Source organism: Myotis brandtii, unplaced genomic scaffold (assembly GCF_000412655.1).
Source record: "Myotis brandtii unplaced genomic scaffold, ASM41265v1 scaffold148, whole genome shotgun sequence".
In the NCBI taxonomy this organism is placed as follows: domain Eukaryota; kingdom Metazoa; phylum Chordata; class Mammalia; order Chiroptera; family Vespertilionidae; genus Myotis; species Myotis brandtii.
In genome coordinates this window covers 931,535-942,939 of record NW_005355347.1, presented here as the reverse complement: position 1 = coordinate 942,939, position 11,405 = coordinate 931,535, and the positions used below count along the sequence as shown (strand labels likewise).

The window sequence follows — 11,405 nt, the reverse complement described above, 5'->3', positions numbered from 1 at the left end:
ACACTGGCTGCAGCTCGCCGCCTGAGACTGGCCCAGCCTGCTTGCCCAAAGGCCCCCCTTGCCTGCTCCCTCCATACCTGCAGCCCTCGGGAGGGTGGTGCCCAGGGCGTGGGGAACAGGGCAAAAAATGTCACCCCTCCTTTGTCTTGCCACCATGAGGAATCTGAGGGCCAGTAATGCCCATGGTTACTTATTTATTTATTTATTTATTTATTGCCCGTGTGTGCTGCGCACCTGCTCTCTGCCAGTCCCAGCATCCAGGGTCCTGTGCTCTGAGGTTCTGGCTTCCTGAACAGACACACTGGACAGAGAGCACCTCTGCAGAGTCGCCCAGAGCAGGCTGAGGGCTCCCCGGCACACCTCGCTGTTGGGGTGCATTACCAAGCCACCCAGCTCTTGTTGTGTCGGTCCCCCCAGGGTGCTCAGGCGTTTGGAAGGAAGCGCAGGTACATTCCTGGACCTGCCAGCACTATGGTCTTGTCAAATGAGACAGCTTTAGGCTCTGTCCTAATAGAAGACAGGAGACAGAACCAGGGTTGTGGTGCTAGAACATTCCGTGAAGCCCCTCCATCCCTGCAGCCCTCAGGAGGGAGTGGGAAGGATGGAGGTTCTAAGCCCCGGTGCGGATTCCTGGAGAAGCAGCAGAGGAGAATGGAGAGCAGACAGTGCAGGCCCGAGCCAGCCCACCGCTCCCGGGATTCGACCAGAGCAAACCACAAGGCCCAGCTTTCTGCAAAGGCTCATGCAAATCTCAACTAACTGAAGCTTAGGACACCCGGCGACTTAATTTTACAGTAGATTCTGGGCCCATTAAGGGAATTTTAGAGATAAGGATTCTGCGACTCAGAGAAGAAAACAGTAACCAAGGGGACACACCTGTCCCCTCTGCCCCTGGTCCTTTGTCAGACTCCACCCTCGTCTCATCATCATGTCCAGGTCCGCAGAACCCAGCCCTGCCCAGGCCCTGGGAAGGGAGCCGAGCCCGTCTGTCGGTCCAGCCCTGCCCCAGCCCCTGCATAGCTTGAGGGAGGAGAGCAGGTACAGCCCTAGGAGCTGAGGTCCCTCCTGATGCCCGTGGGTCCCACCAGGCACAAACCCCGTCTGCCTGCCAACCGCTCAGCCCGCCTCCCCCGACCAGGCATTTCTCCCTCCAGGGCTGGCCGCCCAGACTGTACAGAGCAGGCGGCAGACACAGACACGGCGCTGTGGACCCTGGACAGGACGGGAGCTCTCCAGGGCTGTGGAGAGACCCTGGGAAGGGCCGCGGACTTACAGGCCCCCAGCTGCTCCCGCCTTGCCCAGCCTTTGCCAGCAGGGGCAATAGTCAACTGGGCACGAGAGCACCAGTCTTGGTACAGTCAGGGAGGCCTGTGCGTAGCCGTCCCGGCTGCGTAGGAATCCGTAGCAGGATGAGCTAGAGGGTGACTGCCAGTTCATACCGGCTAGTTGTGGTGGAGCACTCGAACCACGCCATTGCCTGTTGATGGCTGTGACAAGGGACACGGTGTAGCTTGTGGTGCAACGTAGCCTCACACCATGCTTAGAAGGAGCATGTAAGGGCCCCATAGGGCCAAGAGCCATGAGGTCTGTCCGTCCGGCATCGTGAGCCCACGGCTGGGAGCCCACCTTCAGGAACAGTTCTTCATTATCATAATTGCCATTGCCATGGTAACCCATTCCTGGGCGCCTGGTACAGGCCAAGCGCTCTGCCAGGCATGCCATCTGCCCTCCCGCTCGCCCTGCAGGCTCCGCTATTGTCCTTCCGCATGGACCCAGCTTGTTGAGCAACTGACTGAGGCAGAGAGTTCACCGTGTGGGCAGAGATCCAGAAACCAGCCTGTACTTCTCCAGCCGAACCCATTGTCACTTTAAATCACTAGCATTGGAACGAATTGCAGGGCCCAGCGATAGGCCACTCACAGGACAGTAAACGGCAGTAGAAGTAAAGGCAGGGAGGACACTTTCATCTGACACACATCGACATGCTGGGGAGCAAACGTGCGATTGGCCAGTAAATGCAGGAACCAGTAAGGCTCGCCCAGGTGCAGGACGGTCGGGTTCTGGGTGCCGCTCCCAGAAGGAGGAGCTGGGCCCTGCCACCAGGGGTCACTCCCTGATTGCCTCCCCTCAGTCTCTGGGCGAAACCGCTGCCCTCAGCCATCACCCATCATCTTCAGTTAAGCAGGGGGAGCCTAGAAACAACCACTTCCCCTCTGGGTCAAAGCACAGCCGTGAGGCCGGGACATTCAGCAGCCGGATGCCAGCAGGATTCAAGGCAGGGCCTGCAGCACCTTACACGGTCTGACTTGCTTGGCTGGTGGTGCTCGAGGGGCAGTCACAGCTGCGGGGGATCCAGACAGAAGAGATGGGGCCCCCTCAGTCCGGTTATCAGTGAGGCCACCTCTCCCAGAGCAGGCCCACAGGACGGCCTCCCAATATTTTGCTCATGTAAAAGTGGTAGATTTGCAATAGTATCCCAGCCATCGACACTAAAAGCAAGCTGGCCACCACCAGATGAGGGTGTCCTCAGTACCGGCCAGTGTTACGTTCATGTCATGTTAAGAAGCAGACAGACCTGAGAAGGAGGGTAAGCCCGATGGCCTGTGATGTTGGATAGCATGACTCGCATCCGTTCCCTCCACACGCGTGGAATAAGACATCTGTCCTCTCCTCCCCACCCTCAGTCCGCAGCGGCAGGAGGACCACCACACAGACATGACCAGCTGGGAGGGGAGGGAGCAATGTCGGAGGAGATTCAGAAGGTTCGGTGGAGTGAGACCTTGAGGATGCGTAGGAGCTTACTGCACAGCCGGAGCCGGGGGCTGAGTGGCGCAGCGATGGGAGAAAGGTCCAAGCTGGTGGGACAGCGTGGGCAGAGGGTGGCCCAGATGGAGGGAGCTGCAGCCACGTGTGTAAGAGGAGGAGCTTACACACACACACACACACACACACACACACACACACACACACAGAATGACAGGCACAGGCATGACTGGGTGGCAGGGACCATGTGTTCCAATCAGAAGTGAGGATCTGTGGTCTAAAAATACAAATGTGATTACATTAGGACTCAGGTTTGTTCCTCCGAAGTCCAGGATGCCCCTTTTAGGGGCCCTGCACCAATATCCTTAATACCGGCCAGAAAGAGGAGAGGAACTTCCTCCGAGACAAAGGAGAGGGAGGGAGGTGCAGGGAGGGATGGGTGCAAGCACCCGGGCATCACTGTGAGGGCTCTATCAGCCCCGGCAGAGTGCTGGTCAGTGGGGTCAGCTGGGAGAAGAGGGAGCCTGCGGGGTAGACGGGCTCTGAGGCTCTGGCTTATAAGAGAGAAGGCCCTGCCCTGCCCGGGAGCCACAAAGGGCTGAAGCAGAGGCCATCGACCCCAGGCCGCCCTTCCAGGATGGGCCCATGGAAGCAGCACGGTGGCTTTGGGCACTGGGCGAGGGTACTCAGGTCCGGTGCCTCCAGGGGGATGCCAAGCAGAAACCAGGGAGGGGCTCTGTGAGGCCACCTGCCTTGGGGCCTGAGTGACAGGAGCCCTGCCAGAATGTAAGCTCCAGCAGGACCCAGACTTTTATGTTTTTTTAAGTAATTTTTGTATTTTATGTATTTATTTATATCCCTACCTGAGGATATGCTTGTTAATTTTATTTTATTTCATTATTTTAAAAATTAATCTTAGAGAGAGGAAGAAAGAGAGGGAGGGAGGCAGGGAAGAAGGGAGGGAAAGTAAGTGAGAGAGAGAAACATTGATGTGAGAGAAACATCGATTGGCTGCCTCCTGCAAGTGCCCCAACTGAGGGTCAAAATACAACCTGGGTATTTGCGCTAACAAGAATGGAACCTGCCACCTTTGGTGTACTGGATGACTTAGATTCTCAAATAAAAAATGTCAAAAGCCAACACAATAGCTGTCTGGTGTGAATGAATCAAAATTATACCTATTATTTTTGTCAGATTGGCAAAAAATATATATAGATAGATAGATATAGATATAGATATAGATATAGATATAGATATAGATATAGATATAGATATAGATATGTATGCTGTAGAATTTTAGTAATTAGCTCATGTGTACCATGAGATGAAAAAGGTTAAAAATCTGATATAGGGTAATGCTGGCCTCATAGAATGAGTTTGGAAGCCTTCCCTCCTCTTGAATTTTTTGGAATAGTTTGAGAAGAATGGGTGTTAGTTCTTTGAATGTCTGGTAAAATTAACCTGTGAAGCCATTTGGCCTAGGACTTTTGTTTGCTGGCATTTTTTTATTACTGATTTGATTTTATTAATAGTTATTTGTCTATTCAGATTTTGTTTCTTCCTGGTTTAGTCTTGGAAAATGATATGTTTCTATGAATTTATTTGTTTTCCCCAGTTGTCCAATGTGTTAGCATATGTTGTTCATAGTATTTTGTGATAATCCTTTGTGTTTCTATGGTGTCAGTTGTTACTTATCTTTCATTTTTTTATTTTATTTATATAGACCATCTTTTTTTTCCTCAATGATTCCAGCTAAAGGTTTATCAATTTTGTTTAACTTTTCAAAGAACCCACTCTTGATTTTATTGATTTTTTATATTGGTTTTTTTAAACTCTATTTTGTTTATTTTCTCTCTGATCTTTATTATTTCCTTCCATCTATTAACTTTGGGCTTTGTTTGATGTTCTTTTTTAATTCCTTTAGGTGTAAGGTTAGATTGTTTATTTGAGATGTTTTGTTTACTTGTTTTTTGAAATAGGCCTATATTGCTATAAATTTCCCTCTAGAACTGTTTTGTCTGTGTCCCGTAGATTGTGGGTCATTGCGTTTTCATTTTTATTTGTCTTTTGGTTTCTTCCTTGATATTGTCATTAACTTGTTCATTGTTAGTGGCATGTTATTTAGCCTCCATGTGTTTGTGCATTTTTCAGTTTTCTTTTTGTAACTAATTTTTAGCTTCATACCATCTTGATTGGATAAGATTCTTGATATGATTTTAATCTTCTTGAATTTATTGAAACTTGTTTTGTGGCCTAATTTGTGGTCTATCCTGGCAAATGTTCCATGTGCACTTAAAAAAATGTATATCCTACTGCCTTTGTGTATAAAGTCCTGAAAATATCAATTATAAGATCATCTGGTCTAATTATCATTTAAGGCCACTGCTTACTTGTTGATTTTCTATCTGGATGATCTGTCCATTTCTTGGGTTGTTAAAGTCCTCTAGTATGACTGTGTTACTGTTGCTCTCTTCTTTATGTCCATCAAGATTTGCTTTTTATATTTAGATGCTCCTATGTTGGGTGCTAGACATTTATGACAGTTTAACCTCTTGTTGGATTTATCATATATATAATAAATCCTCAGAGAGGAAAGGAGAGGGAGAGAGAGCCAGAAACATCAATGGTGAGAGAGAATCATTGACTGACTGCCTCCTGCACACCCCCCACTGGGAATTGAGCCTGCAACCCAGGCATGTGCCCTGACTGAGAACTGAACCATGATCTCCTGGTTCATAGGTCTACACTCAACCACTGAGCCATGACAGCTGGGTGAAATGTCCTTCTTTGTCTCTTCTTACAGCCCTTGTTTTAAAGTCTATTTTATCTGATATAAGTATGGCTACCTTGGCATTCTTTTCTGTTTTCATTTGCATGAAATATCTTTTTCTATCCCTTTACTTTCAGTCTGTGTGTGTCTTTTGATCTAAAGTGAGTATCTTATAGGCAGCATATGTATGGGTCTTTTTTTAATCCATTCATCCACCCTATTTTTTTATTGGAGCCTTTAGTCTATTTAAACTAATTATTGATAGTTATGTAGTTATTGCCATTTTATTAATAGTGTCTGTTTGTTTTTGTAGTTCTCTGTTTCTTTCTTATTCTCCTGCTGTCTTATATGTTGACGACTTTCTATAGTGTGGTGTTTGGGTTCCTTTCTCTTTATTTCTTCTATATCTCTTATAGATTTTTCTTTTGGGCTTACCATGTGCTTCATACATACAGGAGGCAACTGATAGATGTTTCTCTCTCACATCAATGTTTCTCTCTCTCTCTGTCTCCTTTCCTCTCTCTAAAGTCAATTTTTAAAAAAATTTAAAAACATATCCTCAGGTGAATATTTAAGAAATAAAAGGTTTTCTCTTTGTCTTTAGCCTTTGGCATTGTAATTATGATATATCTTGGTGTGATCCTCTTTGGGTTCATTTTTTTTGGACTCTCAGCACTTTCTGGACTTGTACGTGTATTTCCTTCCCCAGGTTAGGTAAGTTTCTGATCATTATTTTCTCAAATAGGTTTTCAATCCTTTGCTCTTTCTGTCTCCCTTCTCTTTCTGGTACCATTATGGGGCAAATATTGGTGTTTTTCCAGTGGCCCTTTAAACGATCCTCATTTTTTTTTAATTCTTTTTTTTTTCTGTTCTGATTGGGTGTTTTCTGCTACCTTGTCTTCCAGATTGTTCATTTGATCCTCTGCTTCATCTAATCTGATATTAATTCCCTCTAATATATTATTCATTTCAGTTATTGTATTCTTTATTTCCAACTGGCTCTTTTTTATGTTTTCTATCTCTACTTTTATCTTTCTTATCTCTTTTTAGCTGAAGTTCTCACAGTTCATCTACTCTTCCCCTAAGTTCATTGAGCTTTCTTGTAACCAGTGTTTTGAACTCTGCATCTGGTAGATTTCTTTTTTTTTTAAATATATTTTTATTGATTTTTTTACAGAGAGGGGGAGATAGAAACATCAACGATGAGAGAGAATCATCGATTGTCTGCCTCCTGCACGCCCCCCACTGGGAATTGAACCCGCAACCCAGGCATGTGCCCTTGACCAGAATCGAACCTGGAACCCTTCAGTCCGCAGTCCAACACTCTATCCACTGAGCCAAGCCAGTCAGGGCAGATTTCTTATCTTCATTCTATTTAGTTCCTTTCCTGGAATTTTGTCCTGGTTTGTTTGTTTGTTTGTTTGTTTCCATTTGAAACATGTTTCTTTGTCCCTTCATTTTGGCAGGCTCCCTGTGTTTTTTTCCATGTATTAGGTAGATATGCTATGTCTCTGATCTTAGCAGAGTGGCCTTATGTAGTAGGTGTCCTGTGGGGTCCAGTGGTACAGTCTTTCTGGTCACCAGAGCTGGGTGCTTCAGGAGTGTCCCTTGTTGTAGTTGAGTCTTGATTACTGTCGGCATGTCAGTAGGCAGGCGTGACCGTCAGGCTAACTGTGAGGACTGGCCATGACTACAGTAGCAGAGTTGTGCAGAGGGCTGGCCCCGCAGAGCAGGAGTTGCTTTAGCGGGTTCTAGTGCCATCTGAGTCTGCCCCTCTTTGTGGTGCTCTGGTGTGGTCTGAAGCTGGCCACTAGATGTGCTGGTTCTGGAGCCTCTTATAAGGAGCTCCCATGCAGGTCAAGATTAGCCACCATTTGTCCCCAGCTTGGGGCCATCTGGTGGGAGCTACAGAGAAATCTATGGTTGGTTCCCATTTGTGCTGGTCTTGGAGGCACTTGGAAGAGGCTATTCTGTGAACAGAGTCTGGTTGCCACTAGTGCTGGGCTGGTCCCTTTGCTGGGCACCATGCTGAGACCTGAGGCCAGCTTCCACTTGTGCTGGATTTGTGGCCATTCAACTGAGGCAGTGTTCCAAGCCACGCCTGGATGCTGCTTATGCCCTGCGTGGGGCGACCTAATGGGAGCTACAATGCAAGTTGAGAGCACCTGCCACTTGGGCTGGGCTTGGAGTCACTTAGCAAGAGTCATAGAGCACACCAGGGCCAGCTGCTGCTTGTTTGGGTTTTGTGGGCCTTTGAGAAATTTCAGGGAAGTCCACAGCGCAAGCTGAGGCAAGCTGTTTGTGAGGAAAAGCCACTGGAAGAGGCTTAGAAGAGCAGGTCATTTGGGTGAGGCCAAGGCTCAGGGAATCTCCAGGGTGCCCACCTGTACCTGCTGGCTGGGTGTCGGGGGAGAGCTCAACAAAACCCCTGCCCCTCCAGCCCTCAACCTGAAGCTAGTCAATTTACTGTCCTCCTGTGTGTCCCTGGTGCTTTCAAACTGCTGCCCACACGCTGGAGCTCAGAGAAAGTGTGTTTGTGAGTGAGTGAGTCTGTGAGGTCCCTTTAAGACCTGCAGCGCCTGGGTCTCCAACAGCCCTCCACCTCAGTTGGATGCAATCCCTGCTGGTTTTTACAGCCAGATATTATGGGGACTCCTCTTCCTGGCCCCGGAGGCCTGGTCTGGGGGCCTGGTGTGAGACTGGGACCTCTCGTTCCTCAGGGGTGAATTCTGCAGATGAGATCCCTCCCAATTCTTAATCACCGCACTGTAGTATGGGACCTGCCGTTCCATGTCTCCGCTGCTGCCCCTCCTCACCGTCTCCATGTGGCTTCTTCTTTTTTATTATATTTTTAATCCTCTCCCAAGGACATGCTTTTATCAATTTTTTTTTTGAGAGAGAGAGAGAAACATTGATGTGAGAGTGAAACATCGATCAATCGGTTGCCTCCCACACGGGCCCAGCCGGTGATTGGACCTGGGTGTGTGCCCTGACCAGGAACTGAGCCCGCCGCCTTTTGGTGTACAGGACGACGCTCCAACCAACTGAGCCTCACCAGCCAGGGCTGCGGATTTTTTATATCCTTGGTTTGGCTGGTCTTCAGGTGGCTCACAATGGTAGGTGTTGCATAATTCAGTTGTGATTTTGACATGGTTGTGGGAGAAGGCAAGTACACATCTACCCATTTCACCATCTTGACCAGAAATCTCATGCCTCTTATTTCACTGCTTAACTGCAGCACCTGGAACAGTGAGTGGCATACAGTAGGTACTCAATAAATAGTTGCTGAGTGAGTAAATGAATGAACCATTGAACAAATGGAAGGATGGATATGTGGACCCATGGGTGGGTGTGTGGGCGCATGGACAGATGCATGGGACAGATGTATGGGTGGATGAAGAAACCTGGGGAAATAGAGAACGTAGGACCCCAGAGATGTAGCAGAAACTAACCAGGCAGGCAAGCTGTGCACCTGCCTCAGGGAGGTAACCTTGGGATGTTGCTGCTGAGGCGCTCCATCCCGTGTCCCTCTGAAGCCAAGTGTGGTCACGCCCTGGAGCCCTAAGCTCCCATGTCCCGGCCACAGGGCAGCTGGGGTGCCAGGGTGGGGCAAGGACTGAAACAGGCTTGCATCCTGCTCACTCACTTGGTGTGCTCTTGGCTTGCAGCCCGCTCCAAAAGCCTGGTGATGGGGGAGCCGAGCCGGAGCCCAGGGCAGCCCCCTGGCCCACGCGGGTGCAGCCCCGTGCTGAAGGCGGGCTGGCTGAAGAAGCAGAGGAGCATCATGAAGAACTGGCAGCAGCGCTGGTTTGTGCTGCGCGGGGACCAGCTTTTCTACTACAAGGACAAAGACGAGGCCAAGCCCCAGGTGAGTGGCGCATGCTCCATGTCTGGCACAGACCGCGGTGGGGCTCCTGGGAGGGTTGACCACGCCCAGGAGAGGGGGAGGCAGCGACCCTCCTGTCGGGACCTGCACCCCGCCAGCCCCAAACCCCCCACTTTCGCTCAGAGTGACACTCCAGCAGGACTCCCGGGTGTTCATCCCCAGCCCCGCGCTCCGGGCGCCACGGCCGTTTCACTGAGACCGCCAGCTTCAGTGTCCTGCCCTTGCTGACAGCAGCGTGCACAGCTGCAGGAGCAAGTCCTGTCTGCTCTTCTTGACTTTGTGTTTCCAAGGAGACACAGGCGCCCACATTTTACCACTTGTGATGTCCAGGGAAATGGGCACCCACCCCAACCTGCCCTCCACCTGAGAGGCAGCTCCGGGAAAGCCTCTGTTCATGCCCCTGCCAGGCAGTGGCACTTGTGTTTTCCGCCAGAACCGTAAGACCCACCCGGGCCAGCAGTGCCTTTCCCCAGTGGCGCTCATTCACTCCTCAGAGCAACTCTACGCTCTCCCGCCGGGCAGTCCAGTTGTTGGATGGCAGGCACGCAGGTCACAGTGAAGGGCTGCCATCCAAGGCCGCCAGGCCTCCAGGGCTCACCATCTAGTCCTCATTATGGGACCCAGAGAGAGAATGGACATCTGGGGAGACCCTGATTTCTCTGGGGTGAATGGGGAAGAGAATGTAAGGGACTCATCCCAAAGGATGCCCCTAGTCAGGGCTCCAGGCTGGAAAGGAAAGGGAGATCCTATATGGGACTGAGAGTCAGAGCCTTGGTGGCGGGAGCCTGCAGGCCTCAGCAGCTCGCACTGTGTGGGTGGGTCTGGGAGGCAGGGGGTGCTCAGTGATGGGCAGGTGGGAGGAGGCACCTGGGCGCAGCCTCCTTCACCCTCTCCAGTACACCAGCCAGCGGGGAAGTGCGACTTGGGCTAGCAGGCCTTTAACACGTCCCCAACCCTCGAGGTTCTCCCTTGAAAAGTTGGGGGTGGGGCAGCAGGCCTGTCTCAGAGCCTCCGGTGCAGTGACTAGCTGCTCCTTAATCTTTGTTAATCTTTGCTGTCTTCACTGTGTATTCTAATGGTTAACTTCTGTTTATGGAAAGGAATGCTGGTTTCCATTCATGAGAGTGACAGCATGCTTGTCTTTTTTAATATATCCAACTGAAAATTAAAATGTGTTGCACATCAATGTGAATATAGTTAATGCGCTGAACTATACACTTAACATGGTTAAAATGGTAAATTATGTCATGTGCGCTTTGTCACAATAAAAAGTGAGATAGCTTAAGGAAAATTTTTACAAAAATTATAGTAGAGATAAGAGGTGGGTATGACAAAAATCATGAAGGCAGATCTGAACTAAGTTTAGGGAACCCTGGTCCTGTGTAGCCTCTTTGTTCAGTAGGGAATGAAAACAAGTCCCAGAGAGGCTGATAGAACGAATAGGACTTTATAGTCAGAGAGGCCTGGCTGGTTTTGCTCAGTGGATAGAGCTTTGGCCTGCAGACTGAAGGGTCCCAGGTTTGATTCCTGTCAAGGGCACATGCGGACTCAATCCCCCAGTAGGGGGTGTGCAGGAGGCAGCCAGTCAATGACTCTCTCATCATTGATGTTTCTATCTCTCTCTCTCTCCCTTCCTCTCTGAAATCAATAAAAAAATATATTTTTTTTTAAAAAGTCAGAGAGATCTGAATTTGTATGACTTGGGACAAATCACTTAATTTCTTTTTACTTTGGTTTTATTATTGCTAAAGTGGAGACATCATTACCATTGTCACAGAGATCACTAAGGATTATACTGTAAACACTAGAGGCATGGTGCACAAAATTCATGCACGGAGGGGGGTGTCCCTCAGCCCAGCCTGTACCCTCTTGCAATCCTGGACCCCTCGGGTAGGGTCCCTAGGCCTGGCCAGCAACAGGGCCTATCGGGGCTTTCCTTCTCACAGCTACCGGCAGCTGGCCCCGCCCCCGCCCCCGCCCCCGCTT

General features: G+C 49.5%; 1 protein-coding gene across 1 annotated transcript in view; it reads left to right on the top strand.

Annotated features, from left to right (window-relative positions):
• Positions 1-11,405, top strand: part of ARHGAP22 (Rho GTPase activating protein 22) — a 162,638-nt gene that overhangs the window by 51,916 nt on the left and 99,317 nt on the right. Inside the window, exon 2 of the mRNA XM_005861317.2 lies at positions 9,202-9,401. Within this exon, the coding sequence (XP_005861379.1) occupies positions 9,202-9,401 (200 nt within the window). The remainder of the gene's footprint in view (positions 1-9,201; positions 9,402-11,405) is intronic.